Genomic DNA, 12036 nt, shown 5'->3' with positions numbered 1-12036 from the left:
AAAACACTGAATAATAGGGTTGGGACAGAGAGAGAAAGAGAAACAAATACATGACATTGTAAGCAATCTGTTGTTAATTGAGAGACAAAAGACTTGGCCATCAAGAAAGAGCATTGTACAAAACAAGGTGTAGCTTTGTACTGGCAACATATTTCTTTTTTTAAGGAGTGCAGTAAGGTTTTTTTTTTTCCTTGTTTAAGTTTTGTTCTTGTATGTTGGTTCCAAGTGACCACCAGTCAGTCTATCACAAACAGTATGATGTATTGAATCAGAATCGTAACTACTTATATAACTGTACAGCTTAACTTTCATAGCGATGTGAAAGAAAATACTGTAAAAAAATCCATAATTATTTGTGTATAATAAATTATGGGAAGCATACATTTTTCAAAGTAGGTATAGGAGATTATGGTTTTGTTGATATAACTATTCCTAACTATCCAAATACCGCATTGATGTCATTAACCCTTGTGTTGTCCTCCGGGGTCCCAGAGACCCATCCTGTATTCAATCGTATTTTTCTGGTGTGATAAAAGTTCATGTTTTACTTTCATATTCCACATTATTTATATAAACATACTGTATACTGATATATTCACAGCAATCCCCAGTTATATTCATATATGTCATATAAAAAATGTTAATAGACCAAATTACTGAAATGGCACAAAGATGCCTAATCTTTCTTAAGTCTCAATGTACAATTTATGCAATTAAATTACATTCTCAAAATGTTTCATCATCAAAAACTATACAAATATAGTTAAACATTTTGTCTTTTTTAAGAACATGACTATTGGTAACTGTGGAAAGTACGAACATTGCATAATATATTCAAAACAAGTGGAGTATAAATTGGATTTCTGTATTTGTACATTACTTTTAGAAATGTTTGGTTGTTGAGTATAATAAGACTCTAATGGCATAGTTTTGCTTCAAATTGTGCGTCACACCTTTCATTTGTGTTAAAAAAAATATTTGCGTTAGGATTAGTGATGGGACATTTCATTAAACATTATGTGGTGCTAAAGAGGCTAAATATAATTTAGTATGTTCATTTGTCAAATGTCACCTCTCAAGAAAGAGGCAGAGACAAGGTCATTTGTTAGGCAGTGGGTGAAATGGTGCAAAACTACAAGGAAATCAAAGAGAATTAATCACAGTCAGTCATGCACAACTAGTTCAACTTAGAGCAGATAAATATACATGCTGCAGTAGTCGGGTTCAAAGCTGACAATGGGACATGTTTAACTAAGTAAAGCATGAGTAAGACATAAATACATATGATAAATTAAGCAGAATAGCAATGAAACAGCAAAAGGCATAGGTTGAAGTTGCTTTACAAAAAGGTAAGACCAACTATTCATTGTAAAAACACTTTTCTGTTTTTATCTCTTTTTGTTTGATCATACACTGTCACAAACTGCCGTATCTTGCAAGAAGCCCTTTCTCTTCCGTTCTGATGAGCTGACCTCAAACATCTGCTGCTCATGTTTACTGCTGTCATTTTTAGATTGTTGAACAATTTTCTGCTATCAAAACTCTGTTGCATCTGCTCTGGAAACATCTCAAACATGATGTCATGCTGACGTTTGACTGGATAACTACAGGAGTAAGAAAAATACACTGATACACACCGAAATGGGCACACCAATGTACATTACAAATAATGGTGTTTAAACCATTTTAGGTTGCATTTGTAGGTTGATTTTGTTGCATGCAGATACAGACCGATAGACAGACAGGCAGACACAGATACAATATATAGGTAGGTAGGTGGCACATACTGGTATAGCTGATATTGAAGCCTTTTCCAGTATTAGAATGATCAGATTGAAATTCCAGTCTCATGATGTGTCCATTCGAGGCGATCTGTGATGGAACATCTTTTCCTGAGAATGTTCCAAATGTTTGTGGCTCAGACAGGCCTAAAATAGAACAGAGTTAAAACATTCTTTAACAGACACGTTTTAATGGTGCTTATCTAATTCCATCAGAATAACATTAGGCCAAGGACATACTAGGAAAGTAAAGGACTCCTGTAAAAGGAATAAAACAAAACACCCCAAGAAATCTGAAAAGATGTATTAAATGTTATTGGTGCTGGAAAAAAATAATTTGATGATTCAATAGTCCTTCAGATCATTGTTAATGTTCGAAAATCCTAAAATGTTTTGATGTTATTTTGCAGACAAATGCAAACAATGTACACAGTCTAGGAACCACCAGAGAAAAGGGTTGTTTTGGTAGCACAATGGTTAGCACTATTAGTCCATCATCTGCCTGTCAGTTGGATTAAAGAATTTAATGGAGTGAAAAGAACCCATTCAATTTACTTCGTTTGGTTCTGTAGCACTGTCAGCAACAAAATGGAGGAATAATCCATAACAAGACCTGAATTCAAAATCTTATTTAAGAAATGTAAACAAGTATTATCAGCAAAATATGCATACAAGAATGTTTCCTTTAAGAATAACACATATTGATAGTTTATGTTGTATTAAAATGTTTTAGCTACTTGCTGGTGGAGCCCAGTTTGACTTCTTTACCCTGTTAGGAGTTTTAACTACAGCCGTGAGTTACATTGTCTATGTCATTGAAAGCGTTGTGTCTCAGGATAACTTGCTTCTCTATAGGTTTATTTGTGTTTTTTTTAGACTTTTGGGATTGATTTAAAAATGATTGTCAATGTGCTAAAACAATGCTATTTTTCATAGCTGAAAGTAGTAGAAAGATGGTTGATTTTTATTCATCAGTGTTATTTGTTGTACTCATCTCATGTTGACTGTATAATGAAAATCTGCATGGTGCCAGCTACGCTTCGGCCCCATTACCTCTCACCTTATCAGTAGTTGGAGATTGGTTGAAACATATTGTCGTGTAGCATGTAAATGGCATACATTTTCCCCATTGTAGAACAACACAGCATGCCTGATTGGTGGGAGGCCTATAACAGCTCCACAGTGAGAATAGAGGGGTTTTGGAACATTATTGCATCCAAAATATCTGCCTTGATTAATGATACTGTACCTGTTACTACCTGTGATTCTGAATGATTTGTCAACCTTCTCTAAAATTCAAAAACAAGATGTATTTGCTGGATTTACAGCTGCTAAGAAAATGATTGTAACATGTTGGAAACTACCTCATCACTTGTTTATTCATATGTGGACCCTTTCCTTTTTAGATGTTGTATATATGGAGCTCTCTATGGCTTGCATAAATGGAGCGCCACAAAAGACTTTGAACTCTAGGCTCAACATTTTTAAGTCCTTGAAGTCAATGTAGACTTGTGCTTTGGCCTCCGTACTTCGGTCTGTGCACGTGTTTGGTCCACTGTGTATTGTTTCAAAATGTATTGTGTCCATCTCTCTGTCAATGTCTTTTGCTTGTTTGTTTGTTTGTGTGTGTTTGTGTGTTTTGTTGGTGAGCTGCAAGCTTCGTTCCTGCTGTTGTGTTTTTGTTGGGTCTTCCCCTCCCCGTCTTTCCCCTCTGTGTTTTTTTTTTTTGGACCTGGGATGCATTCTTATGTCCCAATGCATTGTTTGTTAATTGTGTAATATATAAATATAAATATTTGATCACAAAAAAGATAAAAAGAGAAGTTAAAGTATGCAAACTTCCAAAGTGGGATTATAATGTATACATGTAGCTGTAGATCTTGTTACTGTCTGATGAAACTGAATCATGACTCTTTGAACTGAAATCAAATATGATTAACCTGCTGATACCTGCTCTAACTTTATTTCTAACTTTACAGACAAAATATACACTGAGTGACCTGAGTGATCTCAGCAGTGACTCAGCAAGGGATCCTTCTGGTTCTGGTGGTAAATCAAACCAGACAGACATGCTTCACATAACTGCCTAAGGTTGATGCTCTTTCCTACAGATGTTGCATTTGAGTAAATCCCAAAGAGACTGATATCGGGGAATTGTAGTGTCCAGGTCATTAATGTTATTTCACCTAAATGTGTCTTGAACCATGCATTCCTGGACAATTCTGTCATGGCAGGGAGCATTATCTTGTTTAAAGTACCCATCATTCCTTTGGGGGTACATGGTTGGAATGCATGGCTGAACCTAGCAGCTATGTAAAGATATGCTCTGGCATTAAGGCATCGCTCTATAGCTATTAAAGGACCCACTGTACACCAATTCAATGGCCCCCGAAACCATTACACCTCCCCTACCGGCCTGTATAGCTGTAACCATGCATCACCTCATTTCTGTCTGAGACATTTGTGTCACAGCATAGGACCATTTACTGCAACAAATGGCTTCTCACTTTTTTAAGCAGAATACACTCTGCTTGTGAGGGTGCTCCCAAATGACCCAACTGGCAGCGAGAGATTCAGTAGGGAGCGTAATAAAATCCTGAAGGGCTACACAGAACACAACCAAGCAGGCCCATTTCAGTGAGATATGGAATAAACATAATGCACGGAAGCAAGGAAGAAAATGCCATCCCCAAATATGGTGATAAGACACTTGAACAGGAGGAGGATGAGGTGGTGGATGGAGAAATCAATCGCCACAGCAGTTTGTAGCGGGTAGAAATAAACAGATTTACCATCAGCAGCAGTGCCAAAATGAACAAAAGTAAGTGAGAGACGTTGTAAGATTACAAAAACACCTTATTGGCTTGAATGAATGCAATTGTAAATGTATTTTGAGTGTGATTGGTAATTATAAACTGATGCAGATGAGCTTTTGGCATGCACAACTACCTTTCACTGCCAGAACTAACACAAAGATTGTTGTTACTGGTGGTCCACCAGGAGCCTAGTAGACACCTGCAGTTTAGCATGGATAGGAGAAATAGCTCTTGTCAGCATCATTTTCTGTGTCCGTCAATACACTCACCTAAAGGATTAATAGGAACACCTGTTCAATTTCTCATTAATGCAATTATCTAATCAACCAATCACATGGCAGTTGCTTCAATGCATTTAGGGGTTTGGTCCTGGTCAAGACAATCTCCTCAACTCCAAACTGAATGTCAGAATGGGAAAGAAAGGTGATTTAAGCAATTTTGAGCGTGGCATGGTTGTTGGTGCCAGACGGGCCGGTCTGAGTATTTCACAATCTGCTCAGTTACTGGGATTTTCACGCACAACCATTTCTAGGGTTTACAAAAAAAAGGTGTGAAAAGGGAAAAACATCCAGTATGCGGCAGTCCTGTGGGCGAAAATGCCTTGTTGATGCTAGAGGTCAGAGGAGAATGGGCCGACTGATTCAAGCTGATAGAAGAGCAACTTTGACTGAAATAATCACTCGTTACAACCGAGGTATGCAGCAAAGCATTTGTGAAGCCACAACATGCACAACCTTGAGGCGGATGGGCTACAACAGCAGAAGACCCCACCGGGTACCACTCATCTCCACTACAAATAAGAAAAAGAGGCTACAATTTGCAAGAGCTCACCAAAATTGGACAGCTGAAGACTGAAAAAATGTTGCCTGGTCTGATGAGTCTCGATTTCTGTTGAGACATTCAGATGGTAGAATCAGAATTTTGCGTAAACAGAATGAGAACATGGATCCATCATGCCTTGTTACCACTGTTCAGGTTGGTGGTGGTGGTGTAATGGTGTGGGCGATGTTTTCTTGGCACACTTTAGGCCCCTTAGTGCCAATTGGGCGTCGTTTAAATGCCACGGCCTACCTGAGCATTGTTTCTGACCATGTCCATCCCTTTATGGCCACCATGTACCCATCCTCTGATGGCTACTTCCAGCAGGATAATGCACCATGTCACAAAGCTTGAATCATTTCAAATTGGTTTCTTGAACATGACAATGAATTCACTGTACTAAATTGGCCCCCACAGTCACCAGATCTCAACCCAATAGAGCATCTTTGGGATGTGGTGGAACGGGAGCTTTGTGCCCTGGATGTAAATCCCACAAAATCTCCATCAACTGCAAGATGCTATCCTATCAATATGGGCCAACATTTCTAAAAAATGCTTTCAGCACCTTGTTGAATCAATGCCACGTAGAATTAAGGCAGTTGGCAATTGAGACTGGTATGATAATGGATGAAAGGCATGATATTGCCACTGTTTCATATGTTTACTGGCCTTAATAAAAGCCATCTAATCAATCCAATAAAAAATAACAGAGAGCAATTGGCATGATCAATTGCAGTGTGTTTTAGAATAAACTGTTAAGCATATTTAAAATCATCTTGAGAATCCAACTACAAAAATGTGCAGTGACAGGCAGTGTGAGTTGGTAACCCTGCAAGGGACAGAAAGCGAGCTACAAAAACACTTGACTACTAAAACACACTTTATCTGAAATTGGGATTCCTCACCAATACTGCCACAGAAACTTTTTTTATTCCCTCCTTGACTTGGAGTTTTGGTTCCAATGCACTTAGACTCAATTAAGCTGCACAGTGACTGAGTTGCAAAGTGCCAGTCTCTTTGTTCTTCAGCAACCCAAAAGCTCTTTAACTTGTTCATTATTGCATTGATAGACAAGAGACCAGGAGTGGAAAGAAAAGCAATGTGACAATAGCTGAAAGAGTGAAAAAGTCCTACGTTGTCTTATCTTAGAGAAGAGATTTAGAGAAAAGCCTTTTGTAACAGTCTATCACTATGTTCTCTTATATTAGATGACAGCAATGGATATCTGAATTTGTTAACCATTGATGCACTGTTCAAATGCATGCCTTGAACTTTATCAGATTTTTGGGCTGGATTGAATGCTACTGTTGAATGCAAATGTCTTAGTACATATCTCAATGTCTCAGTACATCTTTGCAAATTATTAAGTACAGGTAGCCTACATTTAGCACAATTTCCAAGTGAATAGATCTTGTTGATCTAAACTGATTGATTCTCAGTCTAATGGTTGTTCTCTCCAAAATGGGTCAGCATCATTTCATTATATAAAGTCATCACATGTACAACAGTCTGTTCAATTTTCAAAATTACTCAAGAGCATAATACCATGAATACCATATATGAATCTCTTGGAACATATGATAAATGATCACAGCAGTTGAAGGAAGAGGAGGAGGAGTAAGGGTGCGTGGTGGAGGAATAGAGGGAAGAGGCCGAGGTGCACAAAGACATTGTGCTGTCCTGGATGTAATTCGGGCCACAATTATAGACCATGTCATCAAGCAGGGCCTCACAATGGTGAAGGCAGGTCGCCGAGTGCAGCCTAATGTGCCGCGCTCTACAGTCTCCTTCATCATCCAACCCTTTCGCAGGGAAAACAGGTATGTAGTCAGTCAATGATGGAATTATATGTTGCATAGGACAGGACAGTGTGCACAGAGCAAGCATGGAATAAACTGTGTAATAGTTTATTTTCTACAGTGTTGATGATACATTTTACAATAGTATTCCAGTCACTGTGAAGTGATGCATTAGAATTGTGATAAAGTTACTGTAAGTAAAACAACAATACAATTACATTGGTAATTCATTCTGTAAGGAATATATAAGGTATATATTACGAATAGAGTGTTGTCCTTTGAATTCTATGTCTAGGATTGGACGACAACCTTGCACGGGTGGCAGAGGAAAACTTCTCAATGAACAACAAGAACAAGTGATCTGTAACTTGAGGATTGCAAATAATGGCATCACATTGAGACGGATCCGCACTGCAATCCTACAAGACAATGCCCTATTCCAAAATGTCTCCACAATAGGCCGGATATGGAAGAAGCATCAGATGACAATGAAGCAAATTTACAGGGTACAATTTGAAAGGAACTCTGATAAAGTGAATAAGCTGCAGTACCAGTATGTGCATGTAAGTCAGTCACTGTTTGTCCATCATTATAACCTTTTTACAATAAAGCAGTGGCTCCCAACTTTTTTGGCTTCAGTATCCACTTGACCTGATTTCTGAATCCAGGTAATCCAGGTATGAAAGCATTTGATTTATCTGACTTCAACATTTTACCTAAAAACTGCAGCTTACTGTAAGATGCAGTTATCATTATAATCCTTATTTTAAGAATATAACATACAATAAAAAGGGTCAAAGAGCTGCAGTTAGTGCCTCCCATATAAATCTATCTTATACTGTGGGTTTTAATGTAACATTTCAGTAAGTCGAGTAATTGATGATTTCCCCCCTCCCCTTCCAGTCAAATACCCCCTGTTGTCCCTCTGCATAGGGCTACATGTACCCCAGGCTTGGAACCACTAGAGTAGTGGCCAGTAGTATATTGAACTTGTGGAGAACATGGAACATTCCTATGTAATTGTCTATAACTGTAGTGTATTACTCTTCTGTATGACTAATTTGATGTTTTCTTTTTTTACTCTATTGTTGAGAATAATGGCATTGGAAGGAAATCAGACTCCTCATGCTATCCTCGTGCTTGTGGATGAAGCTGGTTTCAACCTGGCCAAGGGCCGAAAACGTGGCACTAATATTATTGGCCACGATGGATGTCACAGGCCAGCGAGGGGGCAATATAACTATGCGTGCTGCCATTTCTGAGAATGGTGTGGCCAGTCACAGCCAGTCTTGGCCAATACATTACACAGAAGCGCCTCATCTTCTTGGACCGCCATCATTTTGATTTGATCCATGAAAATGAGATAGCTCTTGTAGGACTTCACCTACCACAATATGTCATTGTATGGGACAGTGTGAATTCCAATGTGGCCCGCTCATCAGGGCCTGGTTCACCACTCATCCAAGGATGGTTATGGTGTTTATACCATCTTACTCTCCTTTCCTCAATCCTATTGAGGAGTATTTCTCCGCTTGGAGGTGGAGAGTGTACGAGCATTGGGCTCAAGATCAGAGGTCCCGGCTGCATGGGAGGATATTACTGGAGATCAGTGTAGAGGATGGTTGCGACATGCAGGCCGTTTCTTCCCTTGTTGCATTGCAAGGGAGAATATACGCTGTGATGTGGACAAGACGTGTGGCCAGACAGAAAGCAGCATGTGAATGGCCAGGAGGGTGAGGACAGCAACCAGTGAAGAACTGTTAGTTGTGAAACTCCAGCTTTATTTACAGCCCTGTAAGGTACAGATAATTGTCCTTAGTTTTTGTTTGTGTGTTTATATAACAGTATATTATGCTGTGTACATTTTCTTTTTACTCTGATGTATGGAAGTTACTTTGTGTGTGAATAAAAATGGTTACAATTTCCTTGGCAGTATGAGTGCAATGTGTGATGTCAAACCTTGGAGGCTTTTCTTACCCTAAAATCCTATTGTTTTTTTCACTTTTATACACAATTGTATTTTGTTAGCTAGACAAAAAACAGTACAGTAACCATTGTCAACAAAGGTCTGGGTTAAGACTGAAAGGTGGACATGAGGGATAATTCAATGGTCCTCTGCCATAGTGAGAAAACATCTAAGATTTTGACTTGCAGTGCTTACACAATGCCAAAGGGACTAAGCATTTTGGGGGCACTGACTATTTAAGTTAGAAAGCAATTCATTTTTGACACATGAGTGAACTGTTTTGGGAGAGATATGAGCTATTGCAGGTTATGCTGTTGTGCTGAACCATCCAGGTTATTTTGGCAAAAGCACCAAGAGTGTTGAGAACTTCCGGTCTGTTTCAAGAAATGAGCCTAAGCAATTGAGAAGTATCTTTGCCATTTTTGTGGCACTGACTCTTTATATGGGAAAGGAATTCAGTTTTGAAGCATCAGCGAACAGTTTTGGGAGAGATATGAACTTTTGCAAGTGAGCCATAGTGTTGTGCTGAACTGTAAAACTGTTTTGTCAAATAATCTTAGAGTTTTGAGAATGTAATTTCTGTTTTCAAGAAATTAGCCAAACCAATGGAGAAACGTTTATCTTATTGCTTTAAGGTACAGATTTATTTTCCTTCTGGAGTAAAGCATTTACTTTTTTACGAATGCATTTTGCAAAGGCATAACAGAAGACTGTGGGCAAAATTGTTGATAAGGATTTAAATGTTTTACATTTGAAAGTGTGACACAAGGACAGAATATAAGACAATGCCATTAGTCATCATTGCATATTAGCAATGATGAATAAACAACACTTGAAAAGTAATCTGGTTATCTAAGTGCTTATTACTGCCTATTAAACAACGTCCTAAATCTACATTTTTATCAACTATTTAAAATTGAAGTACCGTTGTAATGCTGAGTTGTATTCAAAATGGTTCATAAATATATTCAGTGTGATTCTGAAAAGCAGTTTTAAATTAGGCAGTAGTTTACCTTATAAACACTAATTAGTAACTATTCATTTGATGCCATACAGTATTTGTGAATACTGATCTTACCTTTACCTAACCTAACTTTCTCAATCTTACAATGAAGTTTACAGAGGTCTTTTAGACTTTGTCTTAATTTCTGAAAAGAAGACAAACAGTGTGGTGTCCATGTGACAACAGTGATCTACCACCAAGCACCAAGCAGAACAAACTGGAAGACTTTGAAGTGGCAACTTTAATTTCAAATTAGTTTGCCCAGTGCAACAACACTATTTGCCCCCTAATTTTCAAAACGCTGCTCCAGAAAAACATCCCTGCAGACGGACAGTTTTACAGCCAGCCAATTAAACACAACTTCATTTTAACTGACCAGCCAGTCAAACCTTGACTTTACTTGATTCAGTTTAAATCAATACATTTCAATAGGGAACAGTAATCTAATATCTCTCTGTGTAGTGGAAAAGTGTACAATAAAATAAAGCATGACAACTATCTCTCCAGTTTGCCAGCTTGTCATTCATCAACCAAATCCAATCAGAACTTCTCTTTACCTGCTTGTTACAGACAAGCCCCCCCCCCAAAAAAAATTATATAACCATTTTTACCATTTCAGTTGAATATGCATGCACATCCATGTGGCAGAAATTACAAATTTATATATTCTGAGGCGTTACTTTAGGAACTAAGCTTTTAAAAATATGATGATGTATTAGGACCCATTTACCTTCATCTTTGATCACCAACCAGTCAAACTGTGGCTCCAGGTCAAAGTCAGAGAAGAGAAGATGAATGCGGCTGCCCGGTTCAGAGATAATCAACCACACACAGTTCAGGTTGTTCCCATACTCCTCTGGGTAGTTTGGGGACAATATAGTCCCTGATGGAGCCGTAAAGTTGAAGAAACAGGAGACTACAAACAGAGAGGACAAAGGAAGAAAGGCAGGAAGGAAAAAGGTTAAATTGCCCTTTTATTAGGTAAGAATGCCAGAAAAAAGACAAACTCAAATACATACAGTAGATAGAGTAGGTAAGAAAGAAAAAAAAGGATCATGCAAAATTAGGATGAAAAAGAATTACGGGAATATATTTAAAACAGACCTAAATATGTTTGTATAAATATGTAAAAATATGTGTACTTACAAATACAACTGGGCTTATTGCCAGACCACTGGTTATTGTGCTGGCATGTGATGGTCCTCTCTCCCACTAGTTCAAATGCCGACTGGCAAAAGAAGGTCAACACGTCACCATGCTGAAAGCGATTACCACTACGGCGACCAAATGCTGGCACCCCAGGATCTCCACAGCCTCCCCGTTCGATCTCTGTAATGACACCGACACAGGCCATGTTTATACGATGATAATTAATGTCAAAATGTGACATAGTGACATTCAGATAAGGGGTTGCCTCTGATTTTGCTTGTGAGGTGGGGTTAAATAGCAATTACATGCTTACATGATGTTTAGATAACGCTGAGTAAAAGCTGAACATTTAGTATGTGGTATTTGTATTAATGTAGCTATGCTCCTTCTCACAAACATTGCTGGCTGTCCAAGTTGCAAATTTAAAAACTTTGTCACTAAGCTATGACTTTTTACAAGCTTTTTCAGACTTGTGACTACGGTTAAAAGTAAAGTTGGTGTATCATTGAATGAGTCTGCTGCCTGTGAACAGCCTCTACTTATGCTGTCTGAACACAAAGACCATACTTAAAACGTATGCAAAAGCTAATTTCTTTGGGAGACAGCTGGCAGCAGTTCTGGTTGTCAACAGGTTGACGGTAAGAACTGACGATTCTTAAAAAAAGGACCAGCAGGAACATGATTACATCTGTATGGAGAGGCA

The 12036-nt window shown here is 38.3% G+C and overlaps 1 protein-coding gene across 1 annotated transcript in view; it reads right to left on the bottom strand.

Moving 5' to 3' along the window:
* The window catches only part of LOC116703903 (CUB and sushi domain-containing protein 1), a 199153-nt gene that overhangs the window by 144882 nt on the left and 42235 nt on the right, over window positions 1–12036 (bottom strand). The window contains exons 8-10 of the mRNA XM_032539380.1: window positions 11331–11513; window positions 10915–11100; window positions 1788–1928 (exon numbers count right to left, since the gene is read on the bottom strand). Of these exons, the coding sequence (XP_032395271.1) occupies window positions 1788–1928; window positions 10915–11100; window positions 11331–11513 (510 nt within the window). The remainder of the gene's footprint in view (window positions 1–1787; window positions 1929–10914; window positions 11101–11330; window positions 11514–12036) is intronic.

Source organism: Etheostoma spectabile, chromosome 1 (genome assembly GCF_008692095.1).
Source record: "Etheostoma spectabile isolate EspeVRDwgs_2016 chromosome 1, UIUC_Espe_1.0, whole genome shotgun sequence".
In the NCBI taxonomy this organism is placed as follows: domain Eukaryota; kingdom Metazoa; phylum Chordata; class Actinopteri; order Perciformes; family Percidae; genus Etheostoma; species Etheostoma spectabile.
The sequence above is the reverse complement of the archived record's forward strand: the minus strand, read 5'-3'. Positions and strand labels throughout refer to the sequence as shown.